This window comes from Eretmochelys imbricata, chromosome 1, assembly GCF_965152235.1.
Source record: "Eretmochelys imbricata isolate rEreImb1 chromosome 1, rEreImb1.hap1, whole genome shotgun sequence".
Classification (NCBI taxonomy): Eukaryota; Metazoa; Chordata; order Testudines; family Cheloniidae; genus Eretmochelys; species Eretmochelys imbricata.
Genome location: NC_135572.1, coordinates 241,459,068 through 241,479,053, shown reverse-complemented (window position 1 = coordinate 241,479,053; position 19,986 = coordinate 241,459,068). Strand labels below are relative to the sequence as shown.

General features: G+C 39.7%; 1 protein-coding gene across 3 annotated transcripts in view; it reads left to right on the top strand.

Annotated features, from left to right (window-relative positions):
• SOX5 (SRY-box transcription factor 5) overlaps positions 1–19,986 on the top strand; it is a 313,721-nt gene that overhangs the window by 123,537 nt on the left and 170,198 nt on the right. For all 3 annotated transcript variants that reach the window (XM_077807473.1, XM_077807474.1, XM_077807472.1), the window contains exons 4-5: positions 6,862–7,034; positions 10,017–10,085. In XM_077807473.1, coding sequence (XP_077663599.1) covers positions 6,862–7,034; positions 10,017–10,085 — 242 coding nt within the window. The remainder of the gene's footprint in view (positions 1–6,861; positions 7,035–10,016; positions 10,086–19,986) is intronic.

The following is a 19,986-nucleotide window of genomic DNA, read 5'->3' as shown; positions in this document are numbered from 1 at the left end:
AAGAGCATAACATAAACTCCCCATTGCCCCACATACAGAACTGCTGTTGACGTCAATGGCAGTTCCATGTGTGGCTCAAGGGGAGAATATTCCCATTTAAAATGAATACTACCAGGCTTTAACACTATGATTTTAAAGGAAACCTAACCAAGATAAAATTAATGCAACAAATCTGAAGATGACTTATATCAAGTGCAATCCTATTGGCTCCAATGGATTTGCATAGGGAGTAAATTAGTACAGAATTGGACCCATATGTTTAAAATAAATCCCTGTGTGTTTCTAGCGACACCTAAAATTACTAAAATGGATAGAACAAAAAATCAAATATACACTTCACAGTGTATGCTGTTAGTTTGTTTTGCATTTCACTCAGTTTGGAGAATGAAATTCGGCATCTGATCCATTTCACTTTCCAGTTCCCTTTGCTTAGCACAATAACATTGTGTTTGGGTTTCCAATACTGCAGGGGAAAGTTAAAATTGAAGAAAAAAAAATACAGTGGTCTGCGATGTGGGTGGAGGGTGGAGTAAAAATGTCAAGGAAAAAAAAAAAGGTCTGTTCAAATGAAGTCTAATCCTGAAGTTATATCCAGTCTTGGAAGTAACTCCTGTTGATGCTGGTGGGAGCTGGGGCCCTGCAAGGACTGTGGGATTTGATAAACTTCCCCCTCATATCTTTTTTTTTTTTATTATTTTAAAGTTTGTAAAACATTGTGCCTAAATTAAAGGCCCATCTTCACTTAAAAAAAAAAATTCACATAACTAAGCAAAAAACACTTGGACATCACCAAGGTTTTAACTAGTTATGGAGTATAAGTATGTTCCCATCCACGCTATTTTACCGCTGTTTTGCCAGGGTTAAGGGTAAGGGACAACTGTTTTGTAACTTGGTTCCCTGACTTGGTTGGTAGGTATGGTCTGTGTTCACAGTTCCCTTTAGACCGTGTCCAAATTATTAGGCCCTGACCTAACAAAGGTTTACATAAGTGCATAACATAACAAACTGGGAGTACGCCCATTAAATTCAATGGGTGAAATCTTAGTCCTGTTGAATTAAATGGGAGTTTTGCCATTGACTTCAGTGGAGCCTGGTTTTGACCAATGAGACTACCTGCAGTGTATAAAGTTAAGTGTGACCATACAGAAGTCACTTAACCTTTGTGCCTCAGTTTCCCCATGTTTAAGAAAGTGTTAAAAAGGGATAATAATGCTTTCCTGCCTGCCTGGGGCTTTGAGAGGATTAATTAGTTATTGTTTTAAAGTGCTTTGAAGATAACATGAGCTCTATACTATATGAGCTAAGTATTATTACATTGTATCACAGCAAACCAAACATGTTGCACTGTTTGAGATATGTAGAACATCTTGAAAAAATGGCTATTCCCATTTAATGGATTTTCCCCCCATTTTTTCCCCCATGTACACAGGATTTGATTTTTTTAAACAATAACTGTTTTATGATATGAACATAATACAATGTAATTATGTTTGCCAGGCTTTATACTAGCACATTGTTTTCTTTGATTTTCTTTGAAAAACAGATACTGACAATTCAAAAGCTATTTAGGTAATTACTTTGATAGTAAACTGACTCGGGGGATGAGTTTAACTGTCTACTATTTTTTCCCCTGTACCTCTGATTGATAATGTTCCTAGTTATTTAACAGTGTCACAAAGATTATACAAAACCATACTGCAATGTTTTGCCACTATCCTTTTTGTCTTAGAGTGTATCTGGTGGAGTGGGGGGTGGGGGGGATTCTGATCGCATGTCCATCAGCATCTAAGGCTTATCTGACAAAATAAAAATGTCTTGGTTATCCCAGTTTCTGAGTTGTGCTCTCCAGGAAATAAAAATGAAATATTTTTGCTGCTGTGAGTGTCTAAAACCATTTGTCAAACTTCTGCTTGTTCTGTTTTGCGTGAATGTGATGGGGTTCTCCTCTTACTTGGTCTTATATGTGTCCTCACTTTAATGTACATTAAAATGTCACTGCCACCACCAGGCTCAGACTGAGAGTTGGAGCTGAGAATGTGTAATCATTTTAGTCCTAAACAATATTGTGGATAGTGTCAATTTGGGGTAAAATATAGATTTAACCTTACAGAATAGCATTAACTTGGTCCTCCATTAGTGCTGCCGGCTGTGGCTGTCAAGTGCTCATTGTGACTGTGTCCACAAATATGTTTTGTTCCCAGTCCCTTCATGCCAGTAGAGAATAAACAGAGGGGTCTGGAAAGTGTCTTCACTCGTAACTACAACTAGTCCTGGGGTTTGCTTTGATGCTTATATGTGCGTGTGTGTGGGCTTGTTTGACAAAGTTCATGGTGGAAAATCCACGTTGTGGCTCTGCAGTGCTACGGAACAATGAGAACAGTGTGTCCACCTAGAGCAATATATCCTGAACGGCAGGTGGCCTGGTGGTTAAAAAGCTTTGTTAAACGTGAAATGCACATTTGTTGCGGATTTGATGGTAATTCAGTGTAATTTTAAGGGCAGTCGTTGTTAGGCCACTTTCCTTTTCCTTTTCAATACTTGTATGAAATAGTCTAACTCATTGTCAGTTTGTACATTGCCACAATGGGCTGTTCCATTTTTTAATCACTCTACCATGGTGTAGACTTAAAGCACTGAAATCATGTGAAGACTATATGAATAGTATAGACTAGTCTCCAACAGCCAGAGCCTTTTTAAACTCAATTATCAACAGAACTAGCTTTGAGCAAGTTTAACAGGCAAGCTGCTGGAAGTGGCTGCTGGGGGCAACAACCTGCCCACAGTAGGGTTCCCAACATTGCTACCAGCTTCACTGATGTTAGCTATAGTGAGAGCTTTTTGTAAAAATTCGACTTTGCAGCTGTCTCTACAGTGTCTTTCATTGCATAGATGGTAACATAGTAATATATATTTTTGAGGTAAATTTAAAAAATCTCTACAAACTGAAATCGTATTTAGTGAAATGTCAGCAGTTGTGTGCATGGTGGTTAATATCTGAACCTCGACATGTTGCATTTTAAGGAGTAGATAGTAGCAGATAGGACAAAGTGTCACTTTTTCTGCTTACATGCGTTTTGCATGATCAGCAGAACAGGCATGTACATGAAGGGAATATGCATTCGAGTTGTTACATCCACTTATATAACCACTTTCAGTTGGTATTGAGATTGGTTTAATAGCAGCAGTTCAGGCCATCTGGAGTCTGGTTTACACTACAACTCCAGCTAAATTTAAAATGAGGTAGTAGAATCGATTTTAAAACCAGTTAGAATTTTAAGGGCTATTTCTCCAATGTAAATCAGGCCTTATTCTTGACCAGATAGCATTTCTGCTTGTTCTTTCATTCTGAGCAATAATTATGATGTGCATGAGGTTGGTTTTCAAAGGCAGCATTATATTCAACTCTTATTTGTTTTAAAAGTAGATGAACAGCTGTTATAACTCTGTGCAGTACCTAGAGATGAATACATAGTGCACAGAAAAAGTTGATTTTGTTGAATATATATTGGTAGTGACCAAAATGTGTTGCTCTTTGACAATGGTTAGATGGCCAGTGTGAAATATGTCTAAACCTAAGCTCTGAGCCCATCTCTAATTTAATTGTGCTTCTACAACTTGAATAAAGCTGTCCATTTCTCTTTGGGAGAGATTTCTTGCTCGTGAATGGATTAATAAGATTAAGAGACCGTTCAGAAAAGTTTAGATGTGTCTGAAATTAGGCAACTGTCTCTTATTAGTGCCAGTGTGATGAGTGTTTAGTCTCTCTTAGGCAACGCGGTCTGGGCTTAGAATACCAGGTGTCAGAACTCCTGGGTTCTCTTCCCAGTTCTGCCATTGACTAACCATATGACTTCTATCAATTTACACACGTGAAATACTTCTCTACTTCTAAGAGTTGTAGTGGGATTTATTAATGTTTTCTGAGTTCTTGGAGATCCTCAAATGAAAGGCACAGTATAAATTCATATTACTTGATAAAGTCATATTAGTTGACTGTCTGACAAATATCACTATATTTTTCAAATAAGTTATTTGACAAACATTTATTCTTGCCTGTCCCTAGCTTAGAACTAGCCAAATCCACACACACACCCACGCAGCCACCCCCTCAGTAAATATTTAGAATAAAATATTTGCAAACACTTTTTCAGTGTTAACCAGCTCCATGTAAATCAAACAGTAATTATAACATTAATTTTCTCAGTGATACAAAATATTAAATGTTTCTTTGTAGCTAAGATCGCTGGGCAAGAATAGTCGTTTAGGGTAATTTCATTTGTATCACTTAGAAAAGCTGCACATTCCCCCCCTGAAAAACAGCCAGGGAATGGGGGGAGTCATAATAGACACTTCTAACTAATTGCATGACTTAAACTAGTGCTTTGTCTCTGATGTTTGAAGTGAAAATTGTAACTTAAAAGTGTTTTCTCCCCCACTCTTAGTATATTACCATAAGCTCCCATTCTTTCTCACAAGTTTTAACAGAACTCTAAAAAAGTTCTATAGTTTCTGTTTCATTGCATCTCTCAAGTCTGCAGCCTACCCCCATGGGTCTTTTGATAGTGTTAGCAAATATGCTCCCGTCAATAGTGAGAGTATTTCCCCATAGAGCTCTCTCTTTTATTATGGACTTTTAATAGGAAGTTCAATCAAGTGACGTTACTTTTGTACCAAAAGCCTGACCCTATGTATTTTCCCAGATACACGTAACTGTCTGCAAGTACTTAAAAGATTTGGAATTGGTTAAAGTGTAATGAAGGAGTGTTGCTGGGAGCACTGGATGAAAATAAGTGAATTTAAATTAAGCTAAATATCACAAAAATATCCCTAATAGTGGTGACATGTATTCAATTGTGAAATCATCTTTCAAAGGAAACAGTAGATGGCCCACCATTTAAGAGGAGAATACTATGTCCAGTTCTGGTGCCCACAATTCAAAAAGGATGCTGATAAAGTTGAGAGAGTTCAAAGAAGAGCCACGAGAATGATTAAAGGATTAGAAAACATGCCTTGTAGTGACAGATTAAAGGAGCTCAATCTATTTAGTTTAATAAAGAGAAGGTTAAGGGGTGACTTGATTACAGTTTGTTAGTACCTACATGGGGAACAAGTTTTTAATAACAGGCTCTTCAATCCAGCAGAGACAGGTATAACACGATCCAATGGCTGGAAGTTGAAGCTAGACAAATCCAGACTGGAAGTAATGTGTACATTTTTAATAGTGAGAGTAATTAACCATTGGAACAATTTACCAAGGGGGTCCTGGTGGATTCTCCATCACTGAAATATTTTTTAAATCAAGATTGGATGTTTTTCCTCTGCGACTTATTCTGGGGAAATTCTGTGGCCTGTGCTATACTGGAGGTCAGGCTAAACGATCACAAGGTCCCTTCTGACCTTAAAATCTATGAATCTGTGAAATCCAATCCAGAAAGCACTTGTAAATATATTGCAGGAAGATTCCTGCACTGGCAGGGGGGTGGACTAAATGAGCTATTACCAGTAGCTCTTTTCATGTCTGATTGATAGTTGGCTATGAGCACGGTTAGTGTAGTCGCCAGTTTTTCTTTTGTTGAATTGGAGAGCGTTGGTGACATTGGCAACAGAACACTTCTCGGATTTGAGAGGGGTTTGTGTGGCAGGGTTGTCCCAAAAGCAGACTGTTTTAGGCATCTAGACAGAAGGCTTATCCATTTCCTCAAGCTTTTGGGGAAAGAACTTCATGGGTTCTGATTTCTGTAAGGGAGGGGAGTTTTGCCAGGGTTGTGTGGTGTTGGTGGGTGCTGGTAGATTACCTGCGAGTATATTTTATTATTTAATTGATTGTCTTTTCAATTCATGGCAAAGGTGCCATCATTGTACATAGTTTTTGATTATTATATTTTGATTACTCTCTGATTTGTGGGGCTCTTACTACACCATCCCCAGATCCCCTCTCATTCCTTTCTGGGTGAAAGGAAACCTGCTGCGGTGAAAAAATTGGATGGTAGTAATTGGTACCTATTTCTGGGAAAGCATGAGCAGAACATATTTCTAGTGCACTTGTACATAACACAAATTTGGTGTTTGTAAAATAACATAGCGAGCAAGTTGGGTTAATGATGGCAAGTGGCACAACCGCTTAGCTATTTCTACTCTACACTAGACTTTAAAAAATTCTCACCAGTGATTGCAATCGTGGTAGCAGCTATTGGCATTTTAACCACTGTATCATCTAACCCTGATCAGAGCAGAGCTGGGTGACATGGCAGCTAGAATGCTGGCAGCTGCCCTGCCCTAAAGAAAAAAAAGAATAAAAAATCTAATGTGCATAAGATTTCTATTCTTCAGAATGCCCACTTGTACAGTGGGGATGATAATACCTACCTCACAGGCGAGCGGCTTTTCTGGAGACAGAAAAATGTGGATATCCAGTTTTGACAGAAACATTTTCAAAACAGTTTGTTGTGAACCCTGTGAAATGTAAACAACTTTGAAAGTTTTCACAGAACTGTTTCTCCATGTTTCTGTCCGCTCTACTGAATAGGTTACTGGAAGAAAAGCGGGGGGAGCAGGGAAAGGAAATATTATTAACCCCAGTTTTACAGATGGGTAACTGAGGCACAGAGAGAATAAATAAGTGACTTCCTCAGTTCACAGCAAAATAGTGGTAGTGCAGGGAATTGAATGGTGCCTTAATCATCCTCCCTGTCTCATTTTTCTGTGAAGTGTATGTCCCTAGTTGTTCCACAACTGCAATATGCGTTGTGATTTTGCATATACTGTACTGAAATTCTGTTTATACTGAGACTGCCATTTAAAAATTACCCAGCTCTCATTTCTCTCTCTTCCCTTTACCTTTTGTCACTCTATGATGCCCAGGGACTCCAGAAAGCCTAGCTGAGAAAGAAAGGCAGCTTATGGGTATGATCAATCAACTGACCAGTTTGCGTGAGCAGCTGCTGGCAGCTCATGATGAACAGAAGAAACTGGCTGCATCACAAATCGAGAAACAACGCCAGCAAATGGAGCTGGCTAAGCAGCAACAAGAACAGGTGAGTGATTATTACAACGAATCTCATTCTAGGCTCCTATTCATTGATGTTTAACTTTCCAATAGTTTATCTTTGAGGGCTAAAATTTCTCAAGCTTGTTCTTAGCCCAGAATTAAGTTTTCCTTTTGTTTTGGGTTGTGGAAAGTCAGGTAAAATATATTGAAGTATTATTTTATTTTCCGTAGGGTTAAAAAATGGTGGTTTTTCTACTTTTCAAATAATTGTCCCACTGTTTTGGGAGACAAAAACTCAAAAATTCTTTTGTTTTAGGAGTGCAAATAAAAACACAATGTGCCTGTGCCAATGGCCACTTGAAGTCAGTGAGATTGGTTGTGCATAACAGAGCAAAATGTGGCCCTTAGATAGTGCAATGCCACCAGAAAGTGCAGTTTGTGAAGTTTGAAAAGAACTGAATGAGAAATACATAAAATGTGAACCCCTGTAATACTTCTCTTCCCCATTTAAGAGATTGATTTTCAGCCCTCACAAATACATGCATCTACACTTTGCAGGCACAAATATGTGTTCACACTTATCAATACATGCATATGTTAGAATTTGCACGCAAAATCACCCCTTTTCCCAATACTTTTTTCTAGGCACAAATTTTCACAAAAGTGAAGGCACATATATGTGTCTGCCCAGCTTTGTGTAGACAAAAATTGAGGACAAACAGAAACCTGGCTTAAAATTGCGCCTTAAGTGTGTGCTGAGTGCTGTTATCCAGATACACTATGTCTTGGGTGTGTGTCTGGCTCTAGAATTCTGCATCTTGAAATAAACAGATTTGAATTTATTTGATGGTTTAGACATTCCATATGTTATTTCTTGAATGTATTTCCTGTAAACATGGGAAAACAGTGCATTTATTTGAATGTCTGATCAATTATAGCTCTTTCTTATTTTTTTAAAATAGAGCAAATTAAAGAAAGCACCTGTATGACTTATTTGAAACTCACAAAAGTCTGGAAATTCATTCATTATTGCCAAAACTACGGTAACTCCCCCACATTGCATGTATATAATAAAGCACACCAGTTGACAACATACAATGGAAAACACTGCATTATGCACAAGAGAAATTATGGTTGCTGTGGGAGCTATGTCTTTGTTTTTACTGGTGCTTGGATAGTTAAAATTTCATCCTTACTGCTGCATATCGTGGCTGAGCTGTTCTGTGGAATTCCCATCTCTTGAACATAAAACCCTCACAGAAGAAGAAATTCTTTAAGGGACAGCAGGAGAAATGAATAATCCATTAAATTAGAGTAGCCCTTTCACATTGTTGCTGGTATACAGACAAAGATGGAGAGGCATCACTAGCAAGATCTTTGTGGGGAGACATACATCAGGACCTGTACCCTTACCTGTAGAGGTCACTATTGTTTTAATACCACTGAATAGTCCAAAAGAGAAAAAGGAGAATAGAGTGAAAATGCAAAAAAAGAGCAATAAAACAATCCCGCAGGATAGAAATCCTTGTGGTCATGCATTATATACAAACTGATTTTTATAAAAAATATAAACTAAAGTATTTATTTAATCATTAACAGTGAGCCTCCCTAAACACACAGAGCTTTTTTCTTTCCCCAGGCTATCAAGTCAGGTACTTATAGGAGTTTCGTATGCGACTAGTTTAATAAAGGAAATTAACATTTTATTTGTGGGGAGAAGCTCATCAGTTCTCCCCTCGATAAGTGGATGTTATTCCCATAAATGTTGAGACTTACATCAGGGGAAGAATACTCCTCCAACAATGCTTGCAATGCTCTGTTAGCAATTCACAGGAATGGAGCTGTTCTGGTGACTGAAATAAAACTCTTGTGGAATTCAAAAAAGAAGATGCGTTTTAAATGTAACGGCTTATTTCCCCTCAGCTCTGTAGGTCTTCTCTACACTGCAGCCAAGGGTGTGATTTGCAGCTTGTATAGCTCCAATTGCTGGTATCTAGCTAGCCTGATAAATATAGAAGTGAGGATGCGGCAGCACAAGTTCACTGTGGGCTGCACAAGCCCATCTGGCCTCCCTTGGTACATGCTTGTTTGTGCAGCTGGCGTTGAAGCTTGCACTGCAGTGTCCTCATTTCTAATTTTAGCAAGCTAGGTAGAACAGAGCTAGCATGGGTAACACCTGCATATGCTGCAGATCACACCTGTGGCTGCAGTGTAGACATAGTCTGTGAGTCAGAACACGTTTTGTACCTTCTCATCAATTGTAAATGGGATCTGTCCAGAGTCACACAATCACCCTACTCAGTTGAGAGGGAAGGATGGTCTTGTGATAAATACGCAGGACTTTGAATCAGGTGACTTGGGGTCAGATCTTCAACTGGTGTAAATTGGCACACTTACACTGAAGACACAGTGGAGCTATGCTGACTTACACCAACTGAGGGTCTGGCCCCTTGTTTCTAGTCTGTGGCTTTTTAGAGGTTAAGTGGATTTCCCAAAATCAAGTACCAATCTCTTTTTGCCTCTGTTTCCCTATCAATAAAATGTAGATAATAATGCCGTCCTACTGCGTTTCGTATATGTAAAGCTCTTGGAAATCCTTGAACAGTAGTGCTATAGATGTACCATGTATTCTCTTCTTTGCTCCTTTTTCCTCTTCCTCCTATTTGATGTCTTTTCCCAAGTGCTCTTCCACCAACAGAGAGGGGCAGGCAAGCAGTATTCTTTAAGACCAGTGGCAATATGATTCTATAAATTGGCTAACGAGAAGGGACTCATGTATCAGTCTACCCCTGCCCTCCCATCAGTACTGACTGTGTTGTCCCCGAGGTTCACTTTTTCATGAACTGGCTCTACCATGATGCACAAATGTGAGCCTCCTGCCTCTGTAGCACATCCAGCTGCTGCCACCCACACCCCACAATGTCACTAGCTTAATAGAGTGGTGTCAAGAACTAAGAAAGGTGGGAAATTCCTTTGTAACAATTCCAGGAGTGATGGTACAAATTTTACATTTGCAATTTCTCCACAGATTGCAAGACAACAGCAGCAGCTTCTGCAGCAGCAACACAAAATTAACCTTCTTCAGCAACAGATCCAGGTCAGAGATTGTCACCCTACCTATAATTCCTAATTTTCATTTTTCCCTTCTTTCTTCCAACTCCCTTCAGTACAGCCAGAGTCTTTGTAAGAATCTATACAGACAGATGTTGATATTGTATTTTAAGAAAATGGATAAGGATGTTACTTGCCATTAAGGATGTTACTTGCCACTAAGAGCAGGATTTTGCAAGCCCTTACACTTGTGATTAACTTGACTCATATTGGAAGCACCATTGATTTCAGAGTGCCATTCACATGAATAAGGGTTTGCAGGATCAGACCTTGGAACAGTGGCTCTCAGCCTGCGGCGCATGCCCCACAAAAGTGTCTTTAGTGTCTCTTTCAGTTGTTGGGTGTGGAGTTACAGATCTCTTCCAATTCTATCTTGAGTCTTCTGCTGAAACAGTTTTGCCCCGTCTTTTGCCACCAAGTTCCCCTTAGGTATCAGGAGAACAGTCTAAATCATTTAATAATTCTAGAAGGGACTCATTTGAAGCAGGAGCAAGCGAAAGGATTCTGGAGAGCAGCTGAGGAGGTGAGGTCTAAGTGGCTATGTGCGTGCTCCGTCAGTGAAAAAGGTTGCTAACTCTTGTACCACAATGTTATGGATGTGATTATATTTCCTTTTCACCTGTTATTCCTTATTATTTAATCTTGTTTCTTCATCTTCCTTCCTATGGTAGTATACATTTTATGCTCTGAGAGTCAATAGCATGTTATATTTAAAAAACTAAAAGTTTGTTCCTGCTCTCTGATGTTCCAGTGCACATCACCTAGTGCCCAAAATCACTGATTGTACATGCTGGTAGAGATGGATCCAAACATCCCAACATGTGAAGAAACTTTGGGACTGGACATCTGTGGCTGGGTCTGATTTCTATAATTAGATGATTCAGCCTCCTAGATTCAAAAAGCCTTGAACTTTGAGGGAAGGTTAGATCCAGATCCAATCTTCGTGCCTCAGGTCCATCTTTAATATTTAATATTCAGCATTGCATAGCAACTGGTTTTATGTGGCATGAGCTGATTTGCACTGGTTAAAAATGTGTGTAAGATACAGGCTGTGTGCAGTTGTTAGATGAGCCATTGCCAGCCCCACTAAAATCAATAAGGTAGTATGGTGTGTAAGTCAGAGGATACCTTGGCCCCTAATAAATGCATTGCTACGCTCCATCACACGATCATTTTAAGATGTTGCATGTCAACCTGAACCCAGAAAAAATCATTGAACACTATGGTGGGTGTTCTTGTGAATTAAAGTTTAAATCATAGATTCATAGATATTTAGGTCAGAAGGGACCATTATGATCATCTAGTCTGACCTCCTGCACAACGCAGGCCACAGAATTTCACCCACCACTCCTACAAAAAAACCTCACACCTATATCTGTGCTATTGAAGTCCTCAAATTGTAGTTTAAAGACCTCAAGGAGCAGAGAATCCTCCAGCAAGTGACCCGTGCCCCATGCTACAGAGGAAGGCGAAAAACCTCCAGGGCCTCTTCCAATCTGCCCTGGAGGAAAATTCCTTCCCGACCCCAAATATGGCGATCAGCTAAACCCTGAGCATATGGGCAAGATTCATCAGCCAGATACTACAGAAAATTCTTTCCCAGAAAATTCTTTCCCAGGTAACTTGGATCTTACCCCATCTAAAACCCATCACAGGCCATTGGGCCTATTTACCGTGAATATTTAATTACCAAAACCATGTTATCCCATCATACCATCTCCTCCATAAACTTATCGAGTTTAATCTTAAAGCAAGATAGATCTTTTGCCCCCACTACTTCCCTCGGAAGGCTATTCCAAAACTTCACTCCTCTGATGGTTAGAAACCTTCGTCTAATTTCTAATCTAAATTTCCTAGTGGCCAGTTTATATCCATTTGTTCTTGTGTCCACATTGGTACTGAGTTTAAATAATTCCTCTCCCTCTCTGGTATTTATCCCTCTGATATATTTATAGAGGGCAATCATATCTCCCCTCAGCCTTCTTTTAGTTAGGCTAAACAAGCCAAGCTCCCTGAGTCTCCTTTCATAAGACAAGTTTTCCATTCCTCGGATCATCCTAGTAGCCCTTCTCTGTACCTGTTCCAGTTTGAATTCATCCTTCTTAAACATGGGAGACCAGAACTGCACACAGTACTCCAGGTGAGGTCTCACCAGTGCCTTATATAACGGTACTAAAACCTCCTTATCCCTACTGGAAATACCTCTCCTGATGCATCCCAAGACGACATTAGCTTTTTTCACAGCCATATCACATTGGCAGCTCATAGTCATCCTATGATCAACCAATACTCCAAGGTCCTTTTCCTCCTCTGTTACTTCTAGTTGATGCGTCCCTAGCTTATAACTAAAATTCTTGTTATTAATCCCTAAATGCATGACCTTACACTTCTCACTATTAAATTTCATCCTATTCCTATTACTCCAGTTTACAAGGTCATCCAGATCCTCCTGTAGGGTATCCCTGTCCTTCTCTAAATTAGCAATACCTCCCAGCTTTGTATCATCTGCAAACTTTAGTAGCACACTCCCACTTTTTGTGCCCAGGTCAGTAATAAAAAGATTAAATAAGATTGGTCCCAAAACCGATCCCTGAGGAACTCCACTGGTAACCTCCCTCCAACTTGACAGTTCACCTTTCAGTAGGACCCGTTGTAGTCTCCCCTTTAACCAATTCCCTATCCACCTTTCAATATTCCTATTGATGCCCATCTTATCCAATTTAACTAATAATTCCCCATGTGGCACCGTATCAAACGCCTTACTAAAATCTAAGTAAATTAGATCCACTGCGTTTCCTTTATCTAAAAAATCTGTTACTTTCTCAAAGAAGGAGATCAGGTTGGTTTGGCACGATCTACCTTTTGTAAAACCATGTTGTATTTTGTCCCATTTACCATTGACTTCAATGTCCTTAACTACCTTCTCCTTCAAAATTTTTTCCAAGACCTTGCATACTACAGATGTCAAACTAACAGGCCTATAATTACTTGGATCACTTTTTTTCCCTTTCTTAAAAATAGGAACTATGTTAGCAATCCTCCAATCATACGGTACAACCCCTGAGTTTACAGATTCATTAAAAATTCTTGCTAATGGGCTTGCAATTTCTTGTGCCAATTCTTTTAATATTCTTGGATGAAGATTATCTGGGCCCCCCGATTTAGTCCCATTAAGCTGTTTGAGTTTCGCTTCTACCTCAGATATGGTGATGTCTACCTCCATATCCTCATTCCCATTTATCATGCTACCATTATCCCTAAGATCCTCTTTAGTCTTATTAAAGACTGAGGCAAAGTATTTGTTTAGATATTGGGCCATGCCTAGATTATCCTTGACCTCCACTCCATCCTCAGTTTTTAGCGGTCCCACTTCTTCTTTCTTTGTTTTCTTCCTATTTATATGACTATAGAACCTTTTACTATTGGTTTTAATTCCCTTTGCAAGGTCCAACTCTACTTGACTTTTAGCCTGTCTCACTTTATCCCTACATATTCTGACCTCAATAAGGTAGCTTGCCTTACTGATCCCTCCCTTCTTCCACTCCCTATATGCTTTCTGCTTTTTCTTAATTACCTCTCTAAGATGCTTGCTCATCCAGCTTGGTCTACAACTCCTGCCTATGAATTTTTTCCCCTTTCTTGGGATGCAGGCTTCCGATAGCTTCTGCAGCTTTAATTTAAAATAATCCCAGGCCTCCTCTACCTTTAAACCCATAAATTCTTCAGTCCAATCCACTTCCCTAACTAATTTCCTTAATTTTTGAAAGTCAGCCCTTTTGAAATCAAAAACCTTAGTTGCAGATTTATTTTTGTTAATCCTTCCATTCAGTTTGAACTGAATTAGCTCATGATCACTTGAGCCAAGATTATCCCCTACAACCATTTCCTCTATGAGGTCCTCATTACTCACCAAGACCAAATCTAAAATAGCATCCCCTCTAGTCGGTTCGGCAACTACTTGCTGAAGGAATCCATCAGCTATCGCATCTAGGAAAATCTGAGCCCTATTATTATTACTAGCACTCGTCCTCCAGTCTATATCTGGGAAGTTAAAGTCTCCCATGATCACACAGTTTCCATTAGTATTTACTTTATTAAAAACATTAAAAAGGGCTCTATCCATATCCAAATTAGATCCCGGCGGTCTATAGCACACCCCAAGCACTATCCCAGGGGAGGCTCTAATAGTTTTCTTCCCCAATTTAATTTTTGCCCAGACAGACTCAGTCATATCCATTTCATCGCTTCTTATTTCTTTACATTCTATCTCATCATTGATATACAGTGCTACTCCACCACCTTTACCTTTATTTCGGTCTTTCCTAAACAGCACATACCCTTCAATACCTGTAGCCCAGTCATGACTACTATTCCACCAGGTCTCTGTTATACCTATAATATCTGGTTTCACTTCCTGCACCAGTAACTCTAGTTCCTCCATTTTGTTACCTAGGCTCCTTGCATTAGTGTACAAACATCTTAATTTTTGCTGTTTAGCCTCACTCACATTCTGTACCCTATTAGGCACGGTTATTTTACTACCAGTATAACCTCTTAGACTTGTATCTACACTGCCCTTCCTCCTACCTACAGCTGTATCCACTCTTACTTCATTTTCTTTCCACTCTATGCTTAATTCTGGCGTGGAGATTACCTGGACATCTCCCAACCATCTCCCCCAAATTCCTAGTTTAAAGCTCTCTTAATCAGTTGTGCCAGCCTCCATCCTAGAAGTCTATTTCCTTCCCTACTCAGATGAAGTCCATCCCGAGAGAACTGTCCTCTATCCATGAATGCCTCCCAATGGCCATACATCCCAAAGCCCTCCTTATAGCACCACTGCCTAAGCCATCTATTGATAGTCATAATCTTGTCACACCTTTGTTGCCCTTCTCTAGGAACAGGCAGAATCCCACTAAAGATCACCTGAGCCTCAATTTCCTTAAGCGTCCTCCCCAGCCTAGCATAGTCTCCCTTAATACTATCCAGCGAGAATCTAGCCGTATCATTTGTTCCCACATGAAGGATAATTAGGGGATTCTTTCCCGCTCCCTTTAGAATCCTTTTCAACCTCAGGTCTACATCCCGTATCTTAGCACCCGGAAGACAGCACACCCTCCTATTTTCTGGATCAGCTCTGGTTACAGGCCTATCTATTCTTCTCATGCTCTTGGTGACTACAGTGGAATTGAACGGAGAAGAAAATTAATGGAGAAGAACATTTAGACTGGGATAGTTAGGTATTGCGATCTGGTGGTGAAGTACAATAGAAAGAAACTGAGTTTACCTTCCTTTTGAAAGGTTGGGAGGCAAATATGAGAGGGCAGACTACCACTGTCATTGGCCATCTTGATCTAAAACTGAAATCAATCCTGCACTATTTTGGAGGATTGAACATTTTGGTAAAGTTTGTTTCTTAATTTCAACAGTTCTTTGTTTCTCCTTCTTACCTTTATTTTTGGGGAAATATGGACAGAGAGAGTTGGGCGCCTGACTGACTTTTTTGAGGAGGCATTCTGAGGAGGTCTGTTGCTTTCCTACTTCTGAATGCTCGTTGACCATATAAAATACAGCACAATATCCTATAGCTCTAAATTTTGTATTTACATGAAGCCAAAATGTTTGGGACTGTTGTTGTATTATAAATTTTATGAGGGAGGTGGGATGGTGTTTTTTGCTGGTATTGGAGGGTATCTTTCCATTTTGAGTATGTCAGGTGAGAAATGTGGACAGCTGGGAAAAGCTGTGGTTGGATATGGTAATAAAAGAGCAGAGGTGGAATTCGTAATTCCTTCTCTTATGGCATGCTATTGTGGCTGTGGGTATCAGAGGGTTTTCTGGTCTTGACTAAAGGTGTGGTGTTAGATTGTGTTTGCTAGACTCTACCTGTTTACACTTCAACTCAATCCACTGGCATGTGTTAAAGTCTACATTGCCTTGTCTGTTCTAGAATATTAGAACATGTTAGTTAGAATGTGGTAGCTAACACGTTCTCACAAGACATCATCTCTCCTATACCGTGACAAACCCTTGGACTGGTTTTAACCTGAATTTGATGCAAATTTAAACTGGGAATGGAATATATATTTTTAAATACTTCCTGTCAGAAGACTGACATTTCCACTTGGCAGTGAAAAGGAGTTTTAAATAAGGGTTTGCATGAGGAGGAGCTTAGGGCCTGGGGTCTTATAAGCCATTCAGTCTCCCAGGCTGTTTGAGTTGAGTAGCGAAGGCAGTACTCATAGGGGTGATGCCACTGCAACCTGACACTATGCTCAGTAATACAGTTCCCTCAATGGGGTTTGGATCAGGACCCAGCTCAGCTGCCTTTTCTTTTTGTTGTACTATTAAAAACCTATCTCTTTACACTACTTACTGTATTTCTTTTTTTAAAATTTTTCTTGCGTGTTGTGCATGTGCACATGCACATACTCCTGTTTTTTTAATAATACAAAATCATCTTGAGCCCAGACTTTCACTTGAGTAATAAATAGAGGTTTTAGTGTCTTGTTTGTAAAGAAGTATCTGAAGTTTTACATGGGTTTACAACCATGGCACAATCTCTGAGTAGCTAGATATGTAATAATTTATAAAGCATCCCAAATCACTACGGTAAGTAGATGCTATAGTGTGCTGTTTGTTCAACAGCATCAGGATTTCTCTGCCCAGATCTTTCTGTAATCCCGCAGTCTCAATTGCAGAAAATTATGGGCCAGATCCTCAGCTGGTTTACAACAGCATAACTTCACTACAATCAGTGGAGCTACACTGATTTACGTTAGCTGAATAACTGGCCCTTTATGCCTTCTCTTTGTAAAGTGCATGCAATTCTTTGTGTTGGTGGAGAGATTTAAAAAAAAACTTTATTGCTGCATCTTTAACAAAAGTCTGAAAAACAATACAAGAAACCCTACTATGACAAGTGATGAGAGGGAGAGAGAGAGGAACCAGATTTTAGTTCTAAGTTTCTATTTATGAGCCAAGAGTAAGAAGGGAAGTTGTTTTATAAACAATGAGTAAATTGCAAATCATAATAATAAAAATGTGACCCTGTTTCTTTTAAGTGTAGAGTGTAAAAATGAAATATGTCTTCACCAGGGTACTGGAAAACACAGATTGATGATGAGATATAGAGCCTTTCATCTCTTGAACCCTGACCTAAGTCAGTAGTACATGAAAGTCAACTCACTACTTATCTGATACGTGCTGCTGGCTTAGGAAATGAGTTGGTGGCCTGTCTCAACCCATTGTCTAGGGACCTTGGATGAAATCTTGACCCTATTGAAGTCAGTGAGGGCACAAATTTACCCTGTGTGCCTACTTCACATAAAACACTGTCCAAGCTGGCACCCTTTTTTAGGCAGCTACATCACAGAGATCAAGGTTTGAAGAGAGATGGAGACATTTCATTCCTCTAGAGATGGTTCCTTGGCTTCTGCCTGTCTAAAGAACTGTCACTCTAATCCTGAGTGACACAGGGCCCAATCCAACTCCCAGGGAAGTCCGTGGAAACAGCCGGGTCAGGTATAAAGTTTTTTAAAAATATGAATACTACTATGAATAAAAATAAATATTTTCTTTCCATGGAATAAATGAACAGTTAGTGGCAGAGAGAAATAACAGTTCCAGAGGGAAAAAATAGCTTATTCATTATAAGGAAGTGGAGACGGTGGCCTGGTCACTCTACTGCATGGATTACTCAAAATGGTCAGTGATTTTTACAACAGGTTAAGGCTGGTGGAACTAAGTTGTGACATGAAAGTCAAATGTGCACAGAGGCTGTGGGTTCAGGCTTTTTGATCCTGCCGTAACTAGTCTATCAGGCTTCTATCTCACAGGTTCCAGAGTTTTTAAACAAACTGCCTTAGATTTATTGACATGGAAATGTTCCTACGAAGTTGGGATTGCTGTTTGACTTATGAACAATTGATTGATTAGGCTGCAGCAATGAACCCAAACTATTTATGACAAAGGATTCATTTTATTTGAGCCAAATTTCTCTAAACTTGTTAGAGTTGTAGTAATTCTGGATAAATTATTACACACACAAAAAATCTATTGAAATATTGTATTGAAAACATAATACCTTAAGGTTAAAAAAAAAAAAAAAACAAAACCCTGACTGACCTGCTGATTTATGAATCCTTTCTCCGAGTGCGCTAAGTTGGAAACATTTCCTTCTCCCATTACCCCTACCAAACAAACACCAAGACTTGCAGACACAAGCAGGGATAGATTACAAGGTATATCGCCTCTTTGGAGGACGGGAAATGCTGAATGTAACTACAGTTCAGTTAAAGTATCCACTTCTGTGACACGGAAGAAAGACATGATAACTACTTGCACACAGAAGAATGTATCAGTCACATGGGTATCCTACTGAAAATACACATCCCCTCTTGTTACATGGAGAGGGAATGTTCATTAGAGCAGGACTATGGGTTTGTCTGCATATATGAGTTGGCAGGGTTTACATAAAAGTTTAATGTTAAACAAGTGCAAGTTTGTGTGTAGACTAAGGCCAAGACTCTGTCTATGACCTCAAGGAAGGCCACTGTACTGCAATTTATGCTTTGGAAAAGTGGATATCATCATTTTTATCTGCTTTGCAGGGTGCTCTAGAACTAATTTGTAAGGGGCTTTATATTTATTCTCCATGTGTTTTAATGCCATTTTAGAGATGTGAAAATGAAAAGGTATTTTTCTTACTGATTTCCATTTGCCCAAGTATTCAGTTCATCCTGCCCTGCTCTCCCTGGACCTGCTCTTCCAATGGAGCTGCTACTATTTTTTTTTTGTAACGCTTTCATTTTGCTTGAGCAGCCCTGATAATGCCAGCTTGTTTTTCAGAACAGTTCCTTAGCTGACTGCTTCCGTAAGAGCAAGCAGAGGAGAGCGCACATGAGCTCAAAGTACTGCTTTGTTGGACCTTCAAATATTGGGCTAAATTCTGCCCTTGTCCTTCATAGCCCTGCTGGGGAGAAACCCTCATCCTCACCTCCGCCAGCTTCTCCGTGCAGCCACAGAACACCTACTGGCACCAGCTGGCGGGCTGTCATGGAGCCAGGGCTCCCAAGGTTTCTGGGATCCTGGTCCTTGGTAGCTTGCCTAGCAGTGAGCTTGGGAGCTGAGGTTTCTCATACTCCTCCCCCTCCCACCCAGAAGACAGCCTGAGGGGTTGTCCAGGATTCCTGAGGATCCACAGACACCCAGCTTCCTGGGCTGCCCTCCCATCATCAGTCCAGCGGTTCCTCCCCTCCTGTCATTAGTCCAGGGATTTCCAACCTCCCCACCCCACCCCACATTCCCCTCAGGAGCAGCACTGGCAGACAGGGAGACCTGGGACAGGCGGCAGCAACACTGGTATGTTCCCGAATCAAAATATTCCCATTCATGGGGAAATTCTGAGGTTTGAGGTTTCAAAATCTTGAACACTGGGAATTTCCGGCTGGATGGATATCTGATTTCTGGCCAGCCCTATTAAAAAAAAATCTAGCTATAATTTTTTTGAAGGGAGAGTGGAGGGATTTTAGGGGTGTTTTAGCTTTCTCTGCCACACAGCATTTTGAAAAGATTTTAAAAGTTTAACACACAGGTTAGAAATGTCACAGAGTTTTCCTCATTAAAACAGTCCAAACAATAAAAGACAATGTACTGATTCTAGCTTTACATAAGTATATAGAAGCAAGCTGATTTCAGAATGCTTTATGTATCGTGATTTGCCACACAGATGTTAATTTGGGTGAGTTATTTTTGTTTGTTGGCATTTGGGTTTTTTGTTTAACTGCTCAGGTGAGCAAGCATCTGTTATCCAGAATTTACAGAATGATCTTTAGCCCTAATATTTCATATTGTTTGTATGTAACAATTCTCTTTGTATTTCTTTT